Source organism: Neocloeon triangulifer, unplaced genomic scaffold, assembly GCF_031216515.1.
Source record: "Neocloeon triangulifer isolate White Clay Creek 2 clone unplaced genomic scaffold, ASM3121651v1 ptg000001l, whole genome shotgun sequence".
Lineage (NCBI taxonomy): Eukaryota > Metazoa > Arthropoda > Insecta > Ephemeroptera > Baetidae > Neocloeon > Neocloeon triangulifer.
Window position 1 is genome coordinate 2,583,327 of NW_026775544.1, and position 22,143 is coordinate 2,605,469.

General features: G+C 36.9%; 4 protein-coding genes across 7 annotated transcripts; 2 read left to right on the forward strand and 2 right to left on the reverse strand.

Annotated features, from left to right (window-relative positions):
- Positions 1 to 141: 141 nt before the first annotated feature.
- Positions 142 to 1,979, forward strand: LOC132201248 (small ribosomal subunit protein mS22). Its single transcript, XM_059627262.1, has 7 exons — positions 142 to 455; positions 522 to 679; positions 733 to 903; positions 957 to 1,100; positions 1,153 to 1,382; positions 1,437 to 1,542; positions 1,597 to 1,979. Exons 1-7 carry the CDS (start codon positions 338 to 340, stop codon positions 1,717 to 1,719), a joined length of 1,050 nt encoding a protein of 349 aa, XP_059483245.1. The 5' UTR covers positions 142 to 337; the 3' UTR covers positions 1,720 to 1,979.
- On the reverse strand, positions 1,772 to 6,863 carry LOC132201224 (uncharacterized). 2 transcript variants are annotated; one of them, XM_059627227.1, is made up of 14 exons: positions 6,555 to 6,863; positions 5,641 to 5,934; positions 5,277 to 5,588; positions 5,005 to 5,221; positions 4,768 to 4,946; positions 4,249 to 4,713; positions 3,997 to 4,192; positions 3,499 to 3,938; positions 3,237 to 3,447; positions 3,033 to 3,184; positions 2,613 to 2,975; positions 2,461 to 2,554; positions 2,169 to 2,242; positions 1,772 to 2,094 (listed from the first exon to the last, which is right to left on the reverse strand). In XM_059627227.1, exons 1-14 carry the CDS (start codon positions 6,741 to 6,743, stop codon positions 2,020 to 2,022), a joined length of 3,261 nt encoding a protein of 1,086 aa, XP_059483210.1. In that variant the 5' UTR covers positions 6,744 to 6,863; the 3' UTR covers positions 1,772 to 2,019. The 2 variants fall into 2 exon arrangements, with proteins under 2 accessions (XP_059483210.1, XP_059483203.1); XM_059627220.1 differs by lacking the exon at positions 2,169 to 2,242 and adding an exon at positions 2,279 to 2,352.
- A 794-nt stretch (positions 6,864 to 7,657) lies between these two features.
- On the forward strand, positions 7,658 to 15,785 carry LOC132198288 (neuromedin-K receptor-like). 3 transcript variants are annotated; one of them, XM_059622252.1, is made up of 7 exons: positions 7,658 to 8,210; positions 8,436 to 8,491; positions 9,574 to 9,934; positions 11,215 to 11,622; positions 12,901 to 13,001; positions 13,330 to 13,420; positions 14,448 to 15,785. In XM_059622252.1, exons 3-7 carry the CDS (start codon positions 9,578 to 9,580, stop codon positions 14,775 to 14,777), a joined length of 1,287 nt encoding a protein of 428 aa, XP_059478235.1. In that variant the 5' UTR covers positions 7,658 to 8,210; positions 8,436 to 8,491; positions 9,574 to 9,577; the 3' UTR covers positions 14,778 to 15,785. The 3 variants fall into 3 exon arrangements, with proteins under 3 accessions (XP_059478235.1, XP_059478227.1, XP_059478219.1); XM_059622244.1 differs by having other exon boundaries at positions 7,658 to 8,491; XM_059622236.1 differs by lacking the exon at positions 8,436 to 8,491.
- Positions 15,681 to 21,138, reverse strand: LOC132198280 (uncharacterized). The gene is made up of 6 exons (XM_059622222.1): positions 21,006 to 21,138; positions 19,597 to 19,936; positions 17,973 to 18,244; positions 17,136 to 17,521; positions 16,327 to 16,547; positions 15,681 to 16,264 (listed from the first exon to the last, which is right to left on the reverse strand). Exons 1-6 carry the CDS (start codon positions 21,135 to 21,137, stop codon positions 16,119 to 16,121), a joined length of 1,497 nt encoding a protein of 498 aa, XP_059478205.1. The 5' UTR covers position 21,138; the 3' UTR covers positions 15,681 to 16,118.
- Positions 21,139 to 22,143: the final 1,005 nt, after the last annotated feature.

Here is a 22,143-nt window from a genome sequence, read left to right on the forward strand (position 1 = left end):
AGCTAGTTTACTTCATTAAAAAATTGGTCTGTATACAATTTTTTAGTAAAATTAAAATATGTTAGCAAATTTTATCAAACCGTATAAAATACTAAGAACTAAATTTAAATAGAAAGGTTTAGGTTGGTGTACTTTCATGCAACCCCTCCCACTTCAGCACTTCACATGTTTCACGTTTGTCAAAACAAAAGTCGAAATCAATTTTTATTTTTGTTAAACATTTCAGAGGAAATAATAACTCAATATATTTAAAAACAGTTATTTGATACTAAAAAATATGAACTTTTTCTAAAGCAGGGAAATTTTTGTGCCATTTTCTGTCTCTGCTGCATTCATCATGCTTGTCTCCAACTTGCTGAAACAATGTTTAAAAACCAACCACAGAAATAATTTGCGACTCACACGGCATTTTGCAAATAATAATGTTGCTGATGGGAAGCAAGATGAAGAGAGCGGTAAAGTTAATATTCTATGGTCAAAAAAGAAAAACTCATGATTTCACTTATCATATTTGTAAACAGATGGAAGACGGAGCACGTTGTTTTTCAACCCTCGAGTGCAACAACTTCTCAAAGATCTGACGACTGTGGATCTTGAAAAGGTTTTCCAAGCCAAGAAATATCAGGAAAAGCTGAGGACTCCAAAATACAAGTTCATGACGACGGAAGAGTTGGAAGAGGTATTATACAAATTTAGCAAAAGTGAAATTATGGATCAAACGATTTGTATCAGGCTCTGCAAGAAACAGCTCAAAAAGCAGAAGAACAGCTCCAGATGCCGCCTGTCCTTCCCAGACGTGAAGAAAAGACAGAAATTCTGGCCCGAGACTCTTTGCTGAAAGACTGGGATCCTGAAAAATCCACTTATATTTTCACAGACATCACGTTTGGGCTATCAGACCAAGTATACTTTTATCTCATATTTTTTTTTTACATTTAACATTTTGCAACGAATAGGAACGATTGATTGTGAAAAGGGATCCTGAAGGAACACTCAGCAAAGCAACATGGGAAGAAAGGGACAGAATAAATCAACTGTATTTCCCCTTCCCAGGAAGAAAGTGGATAATGCCAAAAATGTTTGAACCCGAATACCTAGAAGTATTTGTATTTTTTCGATTCTGATCTTTTTTATTCATCTTGGTATTGACAGGATTTGCTGAAGAGGGAGGAGTACATGTTCATTTTGGACAGAGCATGTGTCCAGTTTGAACCCAATCACCCTGATTATATTGATTGCACTCAGAAAACCTATGAATATATTAACGAGAAAAAAGCTTTTGATAAACTGAGATCAACCAGGCATTTTGGCCCCATGGCTTTCCATTTAGCCTCGACAAAGCAAATTGATAACTTGGTCCTGGAATGCTTGCAAAAGGAGAGGTAAAAGTTAAAAAAAAAATAGTTTTCCTACTTAATCACCTTCAATATTTGTAGAATTGATGATGCAGCCCGAGCGGTTCAGCTGTTACATTTGATACACCCTGACTGTGCGTCAGTTGACGTTCCGTTGAGTGAACAAAATAAACTGGAATTTTTGAAGGTATTAACGTAGAAGTGTCTTTGATTGAATTTTTAATGTATTTTAAATTTCTAGAATTACGCTAAGAAAGACAGCAAAAAACACGGGGCCATTGAATTGGCCATCCAGGCTTATGAAGAGTTAAATCGTCAAAAGGAAGAGGTAAAGAGAAATGTCGAAGAAGCTCACGGAAGCTAAGTAGGTGGATTGATTAATGTTATATAATAATTCATTAAAACTGATAGTCACATTGACCTTTTAAGAAGCTACAACTTTTATTGATTTGTAAAAGAACATTATTTATTTTATATAAGAAAATTTGATCTTTAAAACGTCATCACATTCAATTATTGTTTTGAACTTGAAAAAAAAGATATTCGATCAGATCTTTGATTTTCTCTATTCTCTATTAAGTTGGCACAGCAAAAACTACAAAAAATAAACTTGTTCTTGAAACCTTTGAAACAACAGTTTTTCACATAAATTCGATTCGAGATTTTACTCAACTATGGCAGAGGTGGCCATCATGTTGACACCGCAAGTTCCGTCTCCACGGTACACTCGGTAATAACCCTAAAAATGATTTCAAGCGTTAGTTTCAAACCAGTGGTATAAAATAAAAATTATATGCTGGATGAATGTGGTACCTGTTCACCCCACTGTGGCCCCCAACTGTTCTTAATCGACCAAAATGGGAGGGTTTTGTTGAACAGTGGATAGGCTGAAATTAAATAAAGCAATCAGTTTTCCAGCTTACCTTTTCACCCCAATGGGGACCCCAGCTGTTTTTCACAATCCAGTAAGGGAGTGTGCGGTGGCGAATGGAAGTGGCTGTTGAAAATTGGGACATTTGTTAAGCACAAATTATGGTAATGAGTGTTAGTAGGGAGAACGACTATTTTGAAAAATATAAAGGTAAGGGATTAAAAAAAATCTTACTGTGAACTCCAAAGCCAACAATCAGTACGCCGTGATCCAAGTCTTTAGGATTGCACAAGAATTTGAGGGGATGTGAAACGCCTCCATAATAGAACTGAAATCAAAAAGGATTTCATTTAAAAAGCTCTATATAAAAAGTATTTCACACCAACCTGCATTGCATTTGCGTTGATGCCAATAGATACGGGACCATTTTTAACAAGCCACTTGGCAATGCCCTCTTCGTCAGTCGTGATATTCAAGGCACCAGTGACCTTGGCTTCAACTTCGCCCTTGTCAAAATGACACTTTTCGTCTTTTCCATCATATGGATAGTCGGTTTCAGATTCAAGGCCTCCAATGTTCATGATTGATTCGTAGGCGTTGCTTGGCAAACCTCCGTTGCATCCGTTGTCAAGGCTGTCGCAGTCAACGAGCTCTTGTTCGGAGAGTGACAGCAACTGTCCCTTGTGGATGGCCCACTGGCCTTCAACATTTCCAGTAACTGAGAAAGCCCAGCATGAACCACACTGACCCTAAAAATTTATGCGTAAATGTTTAATGTTTTTAAGATATTGTAATAGATATATTACTTGATTTTTGACAGGAGTGACTGCATTGAAATTACGCCAGTCAAACTCATCGGGCAGAGTGATGTTGGGGATTGATGCATTTTTCATAACAAGCTTTCCCTTCTTCTCAAAGTCGGGTCTAAGTCCTAAGTAATTTCTTTTGAATTCCTGGCCTGAAACCCACAATTAAACAAGGCAGGAATAAGAAACTTTCAGATATTTTACTTGTCATGTCGGCAAATCTGGTTGGTCCGTATTTAGCAGATCCTTGCTCGGTTTCCTGCAGGTGCTGAATTTTCTTCATGTTGGCGCGGAAAATGTGGAAACGTCTGCGGAATTCCACCTCATCATCATACCGTTTTCCATGACGCTCGATGAACTTCAGGAAAATGCCCATGTGAATGTCGTGGCTTCCACCCCCAATATTTCCCAGGGACTGGAATAAATCAATTTTGATAAAAATTATTTATCAGAGTCAGCTTCTTACTCTTTTGCTTCGAGATGTTGATTGAGAGCAGGTGAAGTTTGTGACCTGTCGTTCCTTCAGCCACGGTCTGTCCCAGACCTTTACATCACAAGTTTCCCTGTTTGAGTCTGCCTTCAGGTTGACCTTTTCAGGTTTTTCAGTGTTCTTCGCCCAGTCGCTGAAGCCCAACTCAAGCTTGAGGTGATAAAGAGTTCCAGCCACAACCTGTGTTTTGGCCTCTACAATATTCACAACAGTCCGATGGTACAATGCATTAGTGCCCTTGTCCAGCTCCAGGACAGCAAAATCAGCAATTTCCTTCAGTTGAGGGTCATTCAGGTCAGCGGAAGACGGGGCACCAACCAACATGGATGACCGCTTGACCTTCCTGGCCTGCTGAACATTAGGATTTGCTCCATAGGCACCTCCAGGATTTTCTGCCTCATGGACCTCAAAGGAACCTAAATTGACAAAATGACTCAATTGATAAAAATGGGAGCTTAAAATTTTTAATTTCACCTTCAGGTTCACACTCTGAGCGCATGACCTTAGTCACAGGCTTTCCTCTGGGAGTGTCGGCTGGCGCTTGGTGGACTTGGACTTTGCAGAGAAGAGTGGGAAGGCTGTCGCCGTCCATACAGTCGTTCTGTCCATTGTCGCAAGGAGGCATAACAGCAATCCTCATTGACAGGTGGTACAAAATTCCATTCACAACCTAAATTTTTGTTTATTATTAACATATTCATCCTATTATGTTGAAGTAAATAATACCTGCTTTTTGGCCTCAACAACAGCAATCAACTTCCTTCTGCTGACGTCATCATCAATGTCATCAATGTTCTTGAGTGCCATCTCGGCCAAAGCCTTAATCTTGTCACCATCCTTTTCCAAATCAATTGGCTCTGGGCTTCCAAGCAAATTCGACCTCTTTGCTCTTCCCACAGACTCTTCAGTCACACGGTCAGCATCATCAGACTTATCCTCGTCACTGTAGATTTCCAATTCCTGCGGCGAGGACGATGTGACCTCTTCAGCCACAGTTGTAGTTGTTTCGACTTCATTAAGTGGCTGGCAGAGAGAGCTGGAAAGTCTCCTTTTCCGGTCTACGGCACCTTCAATAATTTCAATTCGGCACTTTAGGCTGCTTTCAGCATCGCTAGTGACTGTGCAAGGCTTGGAATCTTGTATGCAGGGGGTCAGTTCCAGGTTCAAAACGTAACGAACACCATTGATCACCTATTTATAAATAATTAAATATAATTGAAAATAATTTATTTGAAAAATTGTTACCTGACGGTGGGCTGACACAACTTTGACAAGCTTGTGAGGATTTGCGCTTAGTTGTCCGGCGTTCAATTCAGTAACAGCAGATTTTGCTAAATCTGTGACTTTCTCGTCCTCCTTGTTGACCTCTTGCAAGCAGCCAGTGCAGTATCCAGGGCGTTTCACAACATCACCAATAATTTCAGCTGTCAAATTAACAATTTTGTAATAAATACATGGTTAAATAATTTAAGTTCTAATAACATTTTCCGACAATGGGAACAGTTGGCATCAGCTTGCAGTGAGGACGAGAGAGCAAAATGTCATCCTTCCAGGGCCTCTGGAAAGTAGAGAGGGAGCAGAAAATGGGCTGTCCTTTAGCTTCACACTTCCACTGAACACCCTGGGAATTTTTGGGGCACAGAGTTGAGGCAAGTTTCAGTTGAATGGAAGTAGTCATTCCTCCCGAACCAGGTGTAATCTAAATAATAATTTGATTTCATAAAATTGATAAATTTACTTATTTTAGTACTAACACTTTCTTCAGCCTTGACAATCTCAGCAATGGTGAAATTGAAAACAGAGTCAGTTCCAAAGTTGATCTTATCCACAGCCCAGTTGATCTGGGCTTTGAGCTCATCGGCAGTAATCATGCCATTCCCTCCGTGCGAAGAAAAGTCGTCAGAGAGAGCAAAGCACTTAGTTTCCATTTCCATAATTTGCATAGATCCTGGAGTGCCAAGGGTGGCAGCCAGTTCGCAATTTTCCAGCTCCATCACGTCGCCATTGCCCTCCGTACCAGCAGTCACCTTGGAGGTGATGAAAACTTCGGTTCCGGCAAGAGTTTCCTAAAGAGTAGAAAATTACAGAAGGAAATCAATATATTGCATTCAATTATACCCTTTTCTTGACTGAAAGTATATTGACAAGTTTCCTTTTGCGTCCAGTGTCCCGCTGCAGCTTCTGCAGACTCTCCTCAACAATCTTGGTGATAAAGTTGTTCGAGTTCTTGACGAGGTAGCCCTCCTTGTACTGAGGCATTGGAGGGTCAGACTCGCGAAGGAAGCACTTGACTTCAGACAGTTGGTCTCCTTGGACTGAGCCCTGGCAGACCATCCCTGTCTCAATGCATAGTGGGTCGTCCGCATCTCGACAACGAGGACTTAGTTCGGCCAAGAAATAAGTTGCATCTCCCTGGAAGATTTTACAACAAATTTTAGAAGAAATTATTGTATTTTTATTTATAATAGTTCATTTTAAAAATAAACACATTCACGATATCGAGATTTAATCATTGAATAGTAAAATTTATTAATAAAGGAGCAATCATTGAACATATAATACAATTGAATTTATCTTTCCCACTAAAATTATTTTTAATTTAAAAATAGACTTCTATTTTTACATATTTTGAGAGAAATATTCCCATGATTTTATTTCTTAAAAAAAATTTAAGCATCACATCACAAGAAAATTCATTGAACATCTGTTCGAATTTTTCCAATGAAAATAATTTTTTAAATTGATTAGGTTAATTTATTTATTCTCCATTCTAGGTAAAATAAGCTTGTATTTTTTTTTTTATAATATCTACTTTGTTCATATATTTGAAAACAATTTATCAGAGGTTATCTATTTTTAAACTAATAAGTTGGCATTAATTTACTTCAGCTGACGTGTGCAAAGAAGTCGCCAAAATACACACAACTGCGCACTTGTTTCAAGGGCGATCTAAATGCATGTGAAAGAGATTAATCGCTTTGTTGTTTGTTTTTCCAGTCAATCGAATTGACCTACTTGGCAATTTTTCTTACCACTAATTGTGTTTCGATAATTTCAGCATCAGCGCTGAACTCGTATTTCGAGCCCTTTTCGTCGGTGAGATGTTTCAGCAATTTCCTCGAGATTTCTTGGTTTGTAATTGCAGACTCGTTTCCCAAAACGGAGCAGAGAATCGCTGCGAAAATGGACAGGAGCAGAAGGGGCCTCCTGCTCGTGGCCATCGCGGTCGACTCGTTGTGTTGTCAGGCGGAAAAGCGTATAATCTTTGCGAAAAAAATGCTTGTTTTGGTCGGCACTGCTACGCCTCCATGTTTTGACACACCAAGATCAACTCGTTCGCGTTGCGATGCAGAAGTTCAACAGCCTACCCCCTCTCCTCCCGTGGAAACCCCCTCCATTCATAATCATAATAATACCATGGGTAGTACATAATATATTGTGTATACTGTGGTTTGAATGAATTAGAGTATGAACACCGTTCTTTATAAATTTTCAAAGTTTTCCAAAAATTGAGTGTAAATGAAATTATGATGCAAATTTAATATTTCAACAAATTTTTTCAGGAAAAACTTTAAATAAATTATTTAAATTCATTTTCTTCATGCATTACAATTTTGCACAAAATAAACTAAAACATGAGGCGAGACACATTCATTATTAAGGACATTAAGTACATTATGTTTCAATATAATTTAGTGCATATTTTAATTTTTTTTTACAATAAAATTTTAATTGAAAGAGGGAAAGATAATAAGGATGTGATTGCGATCTGATCGTGATCTGATCGTGATATCAATTCTATAAATTTTAAATGAGCATATTTCAGTATTTTCAGTGTGTAAATTTCAACAGTAAAAATGCAATATAATTTTATGTTTCAGTCACTTTTAAAGAGAAATAATGATTAAAATTCCCCTAATCCTAGAATACTTTTTTTGAATTAATTGCTCTTGAAAAATTGGCTAAAATTTGATTTCTGAATTGATTTTTATTTTAAAAAAATTCTAACCCGTCAAGCAAATTTTTAATTCTGATGCATTTTATTTTTTCTATTTTATTTTCTATAAAAAATGATTGATGTGACTTTCAAATGCTTTCAATTATTAGAACACTGCAGAAATTAAAAAAAAAAAAAATGATTTTAATGATAAAAAAAAATGTTTAGAGCGAATTTCCTGAAAATTTTACCCCTCTTTGTGGCTGGACGAGAGAAAGCATCAAATTGGCAGCATTTGCATCGTTTATTTGCGCTTTTTATTTACTTTGAAAATAGCCAGCTCAGCTATGTAAGCAATCAAAGCCAATACGCATCATAACCTTGTTATAAAACCCTGGTGCTACATATAATTGCAGCAAAGCAAACATCAGTCAGCAACAGGGGGTTGGAATGGAATAAACGCGAGGGTGTGAGAAAAGTGGATGGTGGGGTGTGGAAATGATGTGGAAGCGTGCGCAGAGTGCGAGTCCAGAGATCCGCGAACGAGAGGGAATCCACCGTGTCGGGCCCCGCAGTTTGCTCAGGGTGCGCGAAATAGTCAGGATGCAGCTCGGCTGGACCCCTTTGCATCTGAATGTGAACGAGGAGATCACTTTCCTCTTGACACTGGATAAAACTGTCATCAAGTTCTGTGTTAAGTAGTGCGATTAAAGGATGTACAATTCGCTTAAGAGAAGTTCCAAATCCAAAGGTATTAAATTTTAACTCCAGTGAGACACGAAAAGCTGAGCTAAAAAAAGTGGAGTTCTTTTGCATTTTCCAATAATATAATTTTTGTCATTAAAAATTAATGAAATTTTTTTTATCTTTTTTATAATTGTGTCAAGAAAATTAATTTTATTTTATACTTTTTTGTTGGATTTTTTATTTTATTTTTTAAAATAATTTATTACTTTTTGTTAAAATTTTCCTCTAGATCAAATCGAAATTTCTTTGGAAAAATACCGGCCGATTCTGTATGAACTTTTGATGGTAAATTATACTGCAGGAAAGTAGGTCTTTTTTCCTTTTTTCATTTTGCAATGAGCACCAACATTAAAACGGACCATATTTTAAATTTTTATTGGTGGCCAAGGCCAACAGTGAATAATTTATTAATTGCGCTTGTTATTAACAAGCATAAGTGAAACGGATTTTTTGGTTTTGAAAGATTTTAACTATTTTGACCGTTCTACAAAAATTAAGAGAAAACAGATTTAATACGCTTTTTTTTGCGACTTTCAATCTTGGGCTCTTTGCACTTTAATAAACTTTCAATACTGGCGGACCAAGGTTTTATTTTCTTTTTGGAAATAGCCCAAATTAAACCCTTGGATTGGGTTGAAAGTGTTGGAACTTTTTTGCTAGATATGAAATCAGACATATAAATACAATTTGAAAAAAAAATTATACTATTTCATGCTCCACCTTGCTTAAAAAGTGGCGGTCAGTGGCGGTTAATATAGTTAGAATAGTCCAGTAGCGCTAGCTGATGTATATTTGCTTTTGCCATGATAACAATTTTATCAAAGATTAAATAAAAAACTTTCTTTGATAAATTTTTAATAATTGTAAAATTAATTAATTAGCTAAAGTTGTAAAGTTTCAATCATGGTCTGGTATAATATGTTTCCAGAATTTTTTTTTAAACAACTTTGCTAACTTAAATTTGCTAGGGTATAGACTTCTTTTTTTATAATTTAATTGAGCCACAGACTGGCTTAAGGTAGTTGACAAGTTTTCTTTTTAGAGAAAAGCAATACGTCAAGTAACGTCAAAGAAATCCAATTATTTGATTCTCTTTGAAGTATATTTTTTTTATTACTTTATACTTTTCATTTCAAAAGGATTCAATTATTGTAGCCTGATGTTGCCTGATTAATTTTTATAAAATGTTATTTTTACCTGTTTGTGACCAATAACTTTTATTTAAAAAATCTTTTTAAAATAATAATAGTAATTACATCATCACTTAATTTTTTTTTATTTTAAATACACATACTATAAATTTTATCTTCCTTGCATAAAAATATGCGCTGTTTTTACAATTGAAGTTTGTAACCTATAATCCCCAGCAATATGAACTCGTCCGACTATGGAAATTTCTGCACGTCGGCGAACTGGACGGAAGACGCGGAGTGCCAGTTACTGGACAACGAGGGCTCGTTGTTCCAAGTTCCGACGGCGATGGTCGTGCTACTGTCCATCTGCTACGGCGCCATCTCGGTTGTGGCCGTCGTGGGCAATTCGCTGGTCATCTGGGTAATCGTGTGCAGCCGTCGGATGCAACGCAGTGCCACGAATTGTTTCATCGCCAACCTGGCCATGGCCGACATCGCCATCGGACTTTTCTCCGTGCCTTTCCAGTTCCAAGCCGCACTTCTGCAGCGGTGGAACTTGCCCAACTTCATGTGCGCCTTCTGCCCTTTTGTACAGGTTAGTAATTCACTCTCACACACTGACGGACTAACTGACGGTGCAGACTCTCTTCATTGTTGCAAACTTTGAAGACTCTTGTTCTCCCGTTCGGAGAAATGAAACTTTTGAATATAATAGGTGAAGTTTATTTCGATTCACTTCAGACAGACTAAGAAAAAGCTCAAGCTCCTTTTGTCTTTGGCACACTCTTCCTTTCTTTTACAAAAGCGGCTCTTCATTAACTTGTTTGCGCCACGGCAAAATTGCGACAAAACGTGAGAGAGCGCATCTAACAGAATAACGAGTGGCGGGTGTTCTTGCAAAACTCAATTAAATTTCGCACAAGTGCTCTGACGAAGCACGCGTCTATAAGTGTAAAGAGAAAAGTCCAATTTCTCTATTATAGAATTTTTCGATGACAAAAAACTGCTCTTATAATTTCATGAAACATAAATTGAAAGCTGCCCAAGTTAATTATACACTATGCAACAAAGGAGCTCCAAGAAAAGACGAAAATATAATTTTAAGCGGATCTGTCAAATTTGCTTTGTGAGATTTTCGTGGTATGGAGAAAAAAGCTTGCAGGGTATTAAGGGTATTTTGGGAATTGCAGTTCCCTTGAGGGCGAAGTAATTTGACAAATAAGCGCGCTGCACGGAAGAAAACATGAGAACCGTTTGCAATTGTACTTTAACAAAACATACATTTTTAAAGCTGATGTGTATCTAATGCTATTTATTTATTGTACAATAAGGTGCGATTAAATTTTATTATATTTTTTAATTTAATACAACTCACTTAAAGCTTAAACCATTTTTGCTCTGCTCATTATTTATGTATAAGATATACTCAATTAACACTTAACAAAAGCTATAAAATTCAAACCATCACCAACTTTTTTTCTGGGAAAAAACTTGTTAATTGAATAAGAAAATAAAAAATAACTTAATTTTATGTTAAGTAAAAGCAGAAATAAATAATCATAGAATTAAATTTAAATTATAAACAATTCCCTTTTAATATTATTTTAACATAACAATTCAGTAATGTTAAGAAAAAATTGTAAATTTTTAATAAAAAGTTAAAGTTTTTATCAGCAAATTGAAAAAGAAAATCATTTACACAAAATCTTAAAGTTCTTACACTTCCAAGTATTTTTCCACTTAAAAATATAGGTTGTACAATTCTCATCAGATTAAAAGAAAAAATTGAATTGATTCCACGTAGAGCAACTAGAGCAAAAGCAATCCATTTAATCGGGCACGGTCGTTTGATTTTTATTTTACTACGTGTTCCAGGTGCTGAGCGTGAACGTGTCGGTTTTTACGTTGACCGCGATCGCCGTGGACCGTCACCGCGCCATCGTAAAACCCCTTCGCGGCGCCAGACCGTCCAGTTTGCGAGCCCGGCTCACCGTGGCGTCGATCTGGGTGCTCGGCGGAGCACTAGCGCTGCCCATGACCATCGCCATGCGAGTGACCCTCCTGCAAAACGGCGGCGTCACGAAGCCCTTTTGCTACAACATAAACCTCAGCCCCGAGCAGATGACGCTGTACCGACGCGTGCTGGTGGCACTGCAGTACTTTGTGCCCCTGTGCGTCATCAGTGCCGTCTACGTGAGGATGGGCCTCCGCCTCTGGGGCTCCAGGGCCCCCGGCAACGCTGAAAACACGCGGGATGCCAATTTGCTGCGCAACAAAAAGAGGGTGAGTGCATGTTAATTAATTTTGACGAGAGGACAGAAAAAGGGGATGATAAGACAATTCGCCTGCGTTAATTTAAATTTTCATAATTTATGCCAAAGAACCCTACAAACTTTTACCGATTATTAAAATTTTGTCAAGCAATTTTGAGAGTTCAAAGTGAGAAGTTTCAAGATTTTTATCGCCACTATTGATGGGGAAATTAAAAACGTTCGCATTTAGCTTAAAAATATTAGTGATTTCCAATTGACCAAATATTTTTTTTGTCCTTCGATTTTCTTAAATTAAAATTCATTGATTTAAAAAAAACGAGCATAAATAGCTGGCATTTAGTAGGCAAAGAAGACATCACCAATCATCTAAAAATTATTTTTGCCAATAGGAAGTGCTTATATACTTTCTGCAATTCCCATCGTTGGAGATGATAAATTTTTAGAGGAAGTATATAGTTTTGTCAACGAGGGTTTTAGAATCAAAGGCGAAATAATATGATCTTCTTTAATGAAGTAAATGATTGCTTTTTTGAACTTGTCCAAACCTGATTTTTGCACTAAATACGAAAAACTCGTCTCAATTTCCCAACCCCAATCTTGAGAAAAGAGAAAGAAATTTGTAAATCACGTCCGTTGTAGGAATTCCGATGGAATTTTCCACTTGAACAAACTCTCCCAGCGCTCTAAAGAGATTCAAACTTACGAACATAGAATTCCTTTAAGAAGTCACTTAATGCTAAATGCCATTGTGCTTCTACGGCAGGCACTATTTTCTTTACGTATAATTTTCCACTAAACCCAGAACTTGGTATCAGGCGACGTTTGCGGCATGCGCTGGTGATTCCAAGAATAGGAGAAGCTTGCAAGTTGCTCATCCGGATGAGTAGTTTCCGACTTTCGACTCCCTGTCATTTCTGTCATTTTCCTCGACCATACAGCTTTTAAGTGCACGAAGGAAAGGAGCTTACCGTTGTCTAAAAGGATATATCGAAAAAAAATACCTGAAATTTCGTTAAGCTAAAAAAATAAAACTTTTTTATTAATTTTCTGCGGCGCAAACTTCGATCGTTTATGCAACCCGCACGCTACTCGCGCAAAGCGGGTTGCTCGCCTCCTCATAAAAACGCCTCCGCCTGCTTTTTGAGGGGGAGGAATTCATTCACAAAGTGTTTTTCACGAAAAAAAACGATGCTTTTCTTTTAATCAAAGGCAGCAGTGCGTGAAACGTGTTGTGAAAAGCATTCAGCTCTGAAAGTGTGTAACGTTTTGTGCTCTCTCTTGTCCGCAGGTCATCAAAATGTTGGTCATCGTCGTGGCAATTTTTGCAATTTGCTGGCTGCCACTTCAAAGCTACAACGTTCTCCAGGACATCTACCCTCAGATAAATGGGTGAGCTTGTAGCAATTTCCTATACTTACATGCCCATATCTGTACTCGGGAGAGCAAATTCCTCCCACAGAATAAGAGCCGGAAATTCTGTTTATTTACCACAGACAATTTGGAACTTCTCAGAAGTGGCTGAATCTTGTTCGTGTGTGATAATTTACTTCTCAATGCTCTAGAAACATTTGCCAGTTTCTAAGTTAATGAACCGCGAACTTGCACGTTGCCCAAGTAATTAACAAGTACTGTTGTTGCCAAAGCAGCGCGCTCAAATCAACAAAGGACTTTAATTAGGGCCTTGGTAATTAATTTGAGGGTTGCTGGTTTGTTGCAGGTACAAATACATCAACATAATCTGGTTCTGCTGCGACTGGCTGGCAATGAGCAACAGTTGTTACAATCCTTTCATTTATGGCATCTATAACGTGAGTACTACCATTATTGGCCGGCCATTAATACGCATTAAGCAGAATTAGTTGTTAAATTTGCACAGCCTCTGCACTTAAGCTAATTGCATCTAATAACAGGCAGCGCGCTTGTAGATTTGATGGTAACACGCGCCCAGCAAATCGATCACAATGAACCATCGCACCCCCTGCGGGCCACTTAATTAACTTGTTTTCGGGTTAACGAGTTTGTTTTGACTGCCCAAGCCGAAGTAATTCTTTGCACCTCCGCCCTTTTAATCTTATTGCTGTCTGGCCCCTCTGTCAGTTTTCGGTTTCAGTAGATTGCTGGGGGAAAAAAACAATCCCCTTTATATTATTTTTTTTTTTTGCTCAGTGTCATATGTATACTTCCAAAATTTCTTATTGGAAATTTTAAATTGTGAAAATTCTTCTTGAATGGAACGTTTAGTTTCAAACCTAGTTAATAATTAATATTTTAAAATTAATATTCCTTTTAAATCATCTTTATTTCCAAAATTTCAATTAATGAAAGAAGTCATTTCAATTACAGAAATTTATCAAAATTTACAGTCAGTTATCAAGTAATTTACAAAATAAAATAAACTTTTGTACCCACGCAGACTCCGTCAACATTGGCAAAATTAATCTGTTATTAGTTAGGTTATGATATTAATTTATGCTCAAAACAATAATTTATTTTCCGTAAAAAATTAAATTAATGATAAATATTTTATGATTTTTTTTACAATTAATTTATATTTATAAATAATTAATGAATATTTTAAACTCAAAATATACTTTAAACAAGAACCTTATTTTTTTTCTCGGCAGTAAAGACATTTGAATAATTAAAAATTATTTAAATTTATAATTTAAGTATAATTTTGACATATTAGCTTAATCTGTTTTCATTGATTTGGTATGGAAAAAAATATTGAATTTGAACTGAAAAAAAGAATGTGTGTATTAATTTATAAATATAAAATGTTCATTAGATTAAAAAAAATCAGATATTTAGAAATGCGAATTTTTTTTTTCGCAGGAAAAGTTCAAGCGCGAGTTTCGGCAGCGTTTGCGCATCCTGTGTCCACGTCGGCAGTGGGAACCGGCGGCCGAGAACAGCTCTGTGGTCGGCGCAGACGTTGAGCTGAGCGACTACGACAAGACTCGCAAGGGCCGCACCCTGACACCGCTCAACGGCGGCTCAACCTTTGTGTACCGCAGCTCGAGTGTCCGATGCAAGGACAACGTGCACGTCAACTCGGGTCCGACGTACAATCACGCATCCACTTCGTCGCCACACGCGTCCAACCACTTGAGAATTTGCCAACACCAGCAGCCGCACCATCATTTGCACGAACTCGATTTCTAAGTCAGTGCCAACGCCAACAACGTAAGTATCGACAAGAAGTGTACGTGTGACGGATTTATCCCCGCCCGATATTAAATTTTGTAAGAAAAAAAAACTAACTAAGACTCATTCAAAAAATTTTGTGCGGTTCTGAGAAAATGATTTTGTGCTCAATTAGTAGAGAAGGTGTTTTTAGGAAGCTTTAATAAGTGTTTCTATCTCATGGTTGTGTCAAAATTTGTTGTTTATGGATATTTGAATTTCTTTAAGAAAAAAAATAATTAATGTTAAACATTTTTAAAGAGCCTAATTTGGCTCAGGCTAACTAAATACGTCATTTGAATTGAATGACAGTTTGTTAGCCTCAAACTGTCACCCTCATTAAGCTATGTTTGCCTGGACCAGGTCGTGAGTCTAATTTTTATTTAGCTTGGGAGCAAAGTTGACTTAAGAACTCATAATCAAACGCACGGGCCAGAACTAAAATCAAAGGACAGGTCAACGTTGTAGCTGCCGAGCTAAAATCCTTAGCCAGGTAAGTCTTCATAAAAACGCCGAAAAAAGCTTTGATTAGAGCTAAAAGAAAAAAAAAACTTTTTAAATGTTAGTCAAAATTTTTTTTTAACCGTGTTAAGTTTTCATAACATCTTGACTGTTTCATGTATTAAATTTTATAAATTGTTGCCCATCTTTAATTTTTCTCTCCAAAATATCAAAGTTTGTTTAAAAAAAACACACGAGGTACCTAATATTTAAAATAATTGTGATTATATGAATCTAGTTGATTATTTTTTAACTATGTATTATGGTGCTATATTATAACCCATGACTGTTTCCATGATCTCTCGTCAAAATCCTTGTAATTGATGTTTCAATGAAATGTTGATGAAGGGGAAAATGAAACGCAAAAACTGTATATAAAGTGAAATAATTATATTATATTGAAATAAATTATTAACCTACTGTCATTCGCGATGTTATGTATCAATGGAGATTACTGATCGTGAACGAAAAATAAATAACGAAAATTCGCTCAATACCAAAATAAACGCCAATTTCGTTTCTCAACTTTCCACTCTCGACACTTTCCACGCATAAATTTAACACTAAATTTAGAGAAGAACGCGACACGAGATTCCTTTTAGAGGCGCAATGCAAAAACGAGCGTGGAGATCATTAGTGCGTTGTCAGATCCATAAAGTTATCGGGCCGGAGCGAAATTAGCGTTGAACTACTTTCGCACAGCCACACACGCAGTAGAAGGTTTAGTGTCAGTTTTTACTAAAAGGACTCGCATTAAATGACGCTTTCATTCGCACGTTCCTCGCGAGACAAAGTATTCTAATTGCAATTTTCACTGCCTCACAATTGCAAAACGGCGTCCCTGGGCTCCGGTTCGTCCAACTCGTCATCATCAAGAGTTAAAGGGTAGGTGGGGTGGTCGAAGTGTGAGCTCTGATGGGGCTGCGGTTTCAACTCGTTATGGCCAGGCCGGTGGTTGCTGAACACTAAAGTGGAGAAAGAAAGATTACGTTATATGAATTAATTGTTAAAAAAAAAAAAGAATTACCTGATTGGCCTTCGAGCAAAGCGTTGCTAATTACGGACTGGCCTTTGGCTTTGGAGGCCGTGGCCGAGCCGTACCGGTGACGGTTGAAGATGTGGATGTTGGGGTCGTTGAGAATGTCGGGGATGGGATCAGATTTAAAAGCTTTGTCGCCTTTGAAATTGAGCACCGTTTCATCTCTCGGCGACGGCGCCAAATCGGATAGAGGCGCCGGCTTGCTCGGGCTGAAATTTAGTAGAAAAAGTAGAAGTGCCTCTTTATTGCCTTTTAAAAAGAAAATTGAAAGAGCGCCAAGGAGAAAAGAGGAGATTAAATTACTATGAAAAAATTGAAATTGAATTTTCTGCTATGCACTAGGCTAGGTCACCTGAGATTGAAGCATGAATTATATTTTAACGAATAATTTTAAAGTACCTTTTTCATCTTTGTTTAGTTTAAATTTGTTTTTGAAAAGTTACCATCATTTTTAAAAAGTAGTTTTACTTTCTTAAATTTTTTTAAATATTTTTCCGTTTCTGCTCCGAATGCGCCAAATACATAATTTATTATTATTTATAACTGATCTTCATTAGTTATATTCATTAGAGCGCTTAAATTAGGGAGTATAAAATTTAACCCCTAATTTTTCCCCAAATTAGTGTGAATAGAAACCAGATTATTTAATTTATCTGCTATTGGATTGGCTGAATTTAAATTTTACCCTAAATTTTTGCGTCAAATATTCAACCAAATAATTCTTCTAAAAATTGTGATAAATAAAATCTACTTTCCTTCCAGCACAATGTAAACACATATTATCAGATAATTCTTACTTGAGATTGACGTCGCCCTGTTTTCGGCTCGGGAAGAAGTTGAGATGCAGCATGATTTGGTGGGGTTTGCTCCCATCGGAAATTGGTCGGTCGTGGTCTGCGCCCCGGTAGGAGGAGGGCCGGTAAACCTCGTTGTGGTGGCTCGGTCGACCGTGCAGAATTTCATCCCTGTTCTGCGAGTTGCTGTCACTGTGGTAATTTTGAGGTCGAGGTTTTCCGCGGTATCTCCGTTTCGGCGGTCGCCGTGGCCGCTCCCGCGACGGAGAGGACGTTTCGTCGCGGCCCATTGGGTGGATGTCGAGCATCAGACTCACGGTCTTTGGTTTTCCGAGCGAGTCCAACGTCTTTTGCTTTGATTTTCCAAAGCCCAAAAGAACGTTATTAACCTAAAATTAGAAATTTTTAATTAAAATAAATAAGTTTAAATTGTAATTTTTAAACATCAAAATTTGTATTAAAATTATAATCTGTGGCTTTAAAAATTTGCTATTTTTGTATCTAATTTTAAATAAACCCCTCATTTTTCTCAATATATCTTTCGCTATTAAAAATCTCTTTACACTGTAATTTAAAATACAACGTTAACATAAAAAATTTGCTTTTTTTCTATAATAAGTTCAAGTCTTTATAATTTTTTGATGGTTTATATATGGTTTCTTTCAAGGATTCTTAGCAGTTTGAAAGTTTTGATTAATTAAATTTCTACTTAATAAATTATTTTTATTCTAATACTTGATAAATTCTTGACTTTAAGTTTTAAGCCAATGAAAATTAAAACATTTATCTCTTTTCATTTGCAAAACTTTGGACCATTTTTCACAACTATAAAGTTCATACTTCTTTTGGGTCTCCGGCCATTCGAAAATCCTCCAATGGGTTGGTCGAAACGATGTTCGACTCTTGCCTAGTTTCCCCTGGGAACATGCTGAACGGGTCCTTCATGTCCAAGTTTTTCACTTTGCCTATGAAGCGCAGGCCGTGCGTGTTCGAGCGACCCCGTTTGCCTTCCGTTAAAAAGTGAATGATGTCCTGGATGCTTTTCGAGTCTTGCGGGTAGTGGTATTTTTTCTTTTTCGCTTTGTGTTCATCCTCGCCAAACACGTACGGGTCTGCAAATGAATGGAAAAAATGTATAGCACTGTCCTATATTTATTTGCCAACGCCAGAGCAGGTCATCGCGCTTTGAATGGAGGCAATTGAGAATTAACTAGGTTGTGCATAATTTGAATTGAAGTCGCGTTCGGAAAGAGGAAAAGATGTATTTAATGCAGCGAAAAAAGTTTTCATCAATGTCAGGCTCCCCATTATACTAAATTTGAGCACAGTTGGCGAGGAGCAAAATCGTGTTCAAATTTTTTTAGAATTTTTTAAAATTGTCAAAAAATTAAATATTACTACAAAAATTACAGTTGCGCAAATAAAGCCCATGCTTTTCTCTACAAAGCCATAGAAGTTTATATTTTTTCATTTTATTAGAAAAATGTGGAAAAATGGAACTTTGCAAACCCTTAATTATTTCACATTGACCAGGAGAATTTAGTTTTTATTTATATCATTGCATGAGAGATAAATTTAATTGGGTTTCGTAAAATTAAAAATCAATTTTTCAAAGATGAACAATTTTTCCAGAGCGCTCAGCCTTCACGGCGCTGCTTGAGATAGAAAAATTTGAAGCGCTACCAATCAGTGCAATATGCAATCGCGGCTTTTTTTGCTGCATAAACGGAGGGAAAATGAGGGGGCGGGGTCAGTAATTGTTTACAAAGAGACATATTGTGATGTTGTGATGTGCGTTTCGGCTCTGAAATCGGTTCCAAAATGAGTGTTTTTTCAAAAAATCCTAATGAACTCGGGTCCCGGAGAAGCGAGAAGCGGCGGCCGTCCTCAATTTGATCATCGTTCCAGCCGCGGCACCACAGGTAAGTCTCAATTTGAACACGATTTCGCTCCTCGCCAACGGTGCTCGAATTTAGCAACTCCAGGAATCTCAAATTGACAAAACTTTTTCTCGGTGTGTGAAATTTGAAATGGATAAATTAGCGTGATATTCAGATTAAACGTAATTTTCTCTCGTGTCTCTCATTAAATGAAAAATAGAAAGACAAAAAAATACTGATTTTGTTTTTTATGAAGTATTTGCAGTATTTCTTCATAAGTTCTCTGAAGTTCTTAATTGAAATTTTGAGGTCAGATAACCCATTGATTTTCTTATGCTAACAGAATTGTTGGCTCTTTGTACTTTTTTACACTTTTTTATTAAATTCAGATTTAATTAAAGATTGAGGACATAAACAATTTGGAAAATTACCAAGTTTCTAACTTAAAAATGAAATTTTTCTTTTTATACACCATGTATCTCATAAAAATGAATAGAGTATCAAAAGATTCATAAAAATAAACTTATTTCTAGCAGACTTTCCCCTAAAATTATTTTTCCACCCAGTAGAATTGCGCTCCTCACCATAGGAATCCTGGGATAGAACGTTGAGCCTGAAAGGCATTTGATCCGAGTCTCCGTTCCTTTTGTGCGAGGACATATAAGATTTCCTTCTTTTCCAGTAGCCGTCCCTCATCTTTTTGAAATACTCGGGGTCTCGCATCATATATCGCATTACTGGCGGCGGAATCGGCGTTGGTGACTCTGTTGACGTCGCGTTTTCACTTTTCGCCAACTCTTTGTTGAACGGCGCCATTCCCCGAATCGCCTTTTCCACTTTGTGCTTATCAATGAGATGGTGCTTTGTCTGAGAATTCACCACCCTCTGGTCGCCCAGCACCGCTTCGTGAAGCAGAAGGGAAACCTTAACAAATAATAACAACGAAAAAAATCTAAATCAAATTAAATTGCTTGACCAAAAGGATGATTAAAATATATTTTGGCTCATTGCACAAACTTATTATTTGGTAAAGAAGCGAAAATTCTCACAATTTACAGCTTTTTAGGAAAGAGCCTGCCAAATTTAATGAAAAATTCACATCTCGTAAAAAGCTCTACTATTTCTAACCAGTTTGAAAACTTTATAGTTGACCTAAAATAACATTATTTAATATTATTTCTCCCTTCTCATCCCATTTAAAGATTTTCGCTTCATGAATAAAAAAAGGAGGCAAAGGAAGTGAAACGCTCTTTAAATTTGATGTTCGTAAAAAATTGTTTTGTATTTTTTTGTAATTAAATTTAGAGTGAAGAGTTTAACACTTCAGGAGAGTTCGTAAATTTAAAAAAACGCGCTTTTCGTCGTATATGAAGTTTTTTAAATTAAAAAAAGCTACCAGTTTTGGTCACTTTCTGGATCATGTTTCATAAACGAGAATAAATCCCAGCAAAAAATGTTTTTCTCTAATTTTTGCTGCTTTTTTGCATAGTATTTATTTGCTCATAAAAAAGGGTTGCAGATCGCAACACCGTAACTTATATTAGAGGGCATTTCTGTTTTTCTTCTTTCCTTTTAATATAAATCAATTTAATTAATGAAGAAATCCAGTACTGTTCACCAATTAATTGTATGCAACGCCATTAAACGTGTTATATAATTACAAAAAGTTAATTGGAATATCTTAATTTTTCAAAATTCAACACGTTAAGAAATTTAATTACTTCTTCTACTGATTAGAGATTTTTCAAAATCAACAATTTTTTTAATATATTCAAAAAAATTTCATCCTAATTGACTTTTTTTTCAAATTTAATATTAATTACTAAAAATTTCCGTAAATAAATATTCCTATTTAATAAGCAAATATCTCCTATTATTTTTCCCCAAAGTGTATGTCTACCCCGGTCTAACGTAGTCAATTATTCATCGAGGAAATTCAAATAAGCCCTCGGATGAAAATGCAAATGTCTGGAAACGAATATGCAGCACTCACCACCAGCAACGTGACAAATCCCATGATGGTGACCACAGCTATCCTTACCAGGTGGATTCTGTCCTGGCTGTAGAAATAGAACTCGCTCAAGCTACGTCTACTGCTTTGGGTGCTACTGCGACTCGAGCTCATTACTGACTGTCTTCCTTCTGCCTCCAATTTTGCAGTTTCGTGACCAAATCGCACGCCCTGATACGCCCTGCGGCACACCAAGTGCTCATTTCGTCGCGCTTCTCTGTGTCACCAGGCCGCAGATTGGTGCTGCTGCTGATGACAGCCTTTTTATTGTGATCATCGTTTATTTATTTGCACCAAATTATTTATATACTCGCAGTGCGCGCCGACGCGTTAATTAAAACTAAACCGCGCGCGGGCTTGTTATTTTCCTGCGGCGCTTTTGAAACAAAAAGCGGCCAACAATTTAACGTGGTTTTTATTCGTTTGATTTTTTTTTTGCAAATGATGCCTCGGGTGTTTTCCGAAATAAAATCGCTGGCTTTCATTAAAGCGAAATCATTCACTCATCAAAAGTCTGCCACTTGAAGAGCAAGTCGACGTTTTTTTTCAGCTCATTATTTTCCTTTCTCTGTAGAAATGCCCTATTTTAATAATGAAAATTCAAGAAATTTTCACTCAGCAAGAGGCTAATTTGACCTATTTTAATCTGCCAGCATTAAAATTAAACCTTTCCGCACGGCATTGTTGGAATGAATTTAACACTTGTAGTGGAGTTCATTGCTAATTAATCCTTTGTGCTTTTTGCCTACACAAGCACTTTAATTGCAGTCGAAATTTCTGTTGCGGTGCGAACAATGCATGGCCGGCAACAATTATGGTGTAAAAACGATTTGACCTCTTGCAAATTGGCCGTCCCTTGAAAAGCAAACGAAACTCTTTGTTCACATTTTGTGCTTTTCTGCCACGTTCACATCAAAATAAATATGCAAATTGGCATTTACGCTTCTCTACAAAACAAGAAGTGAAGAGTGCCACTCTGGGGTTTTTCTGCTCAAAATTGGATTTACGGCTGAGCCGGCAAAAGGCGTTTGAAGCCCTCAACAAATCCAATCATAATTTTTTTTGCAGATAAGAACGAAAGTTTGTTTGCGCAATTTATTTCCGAGATGGTTCTGCGAAT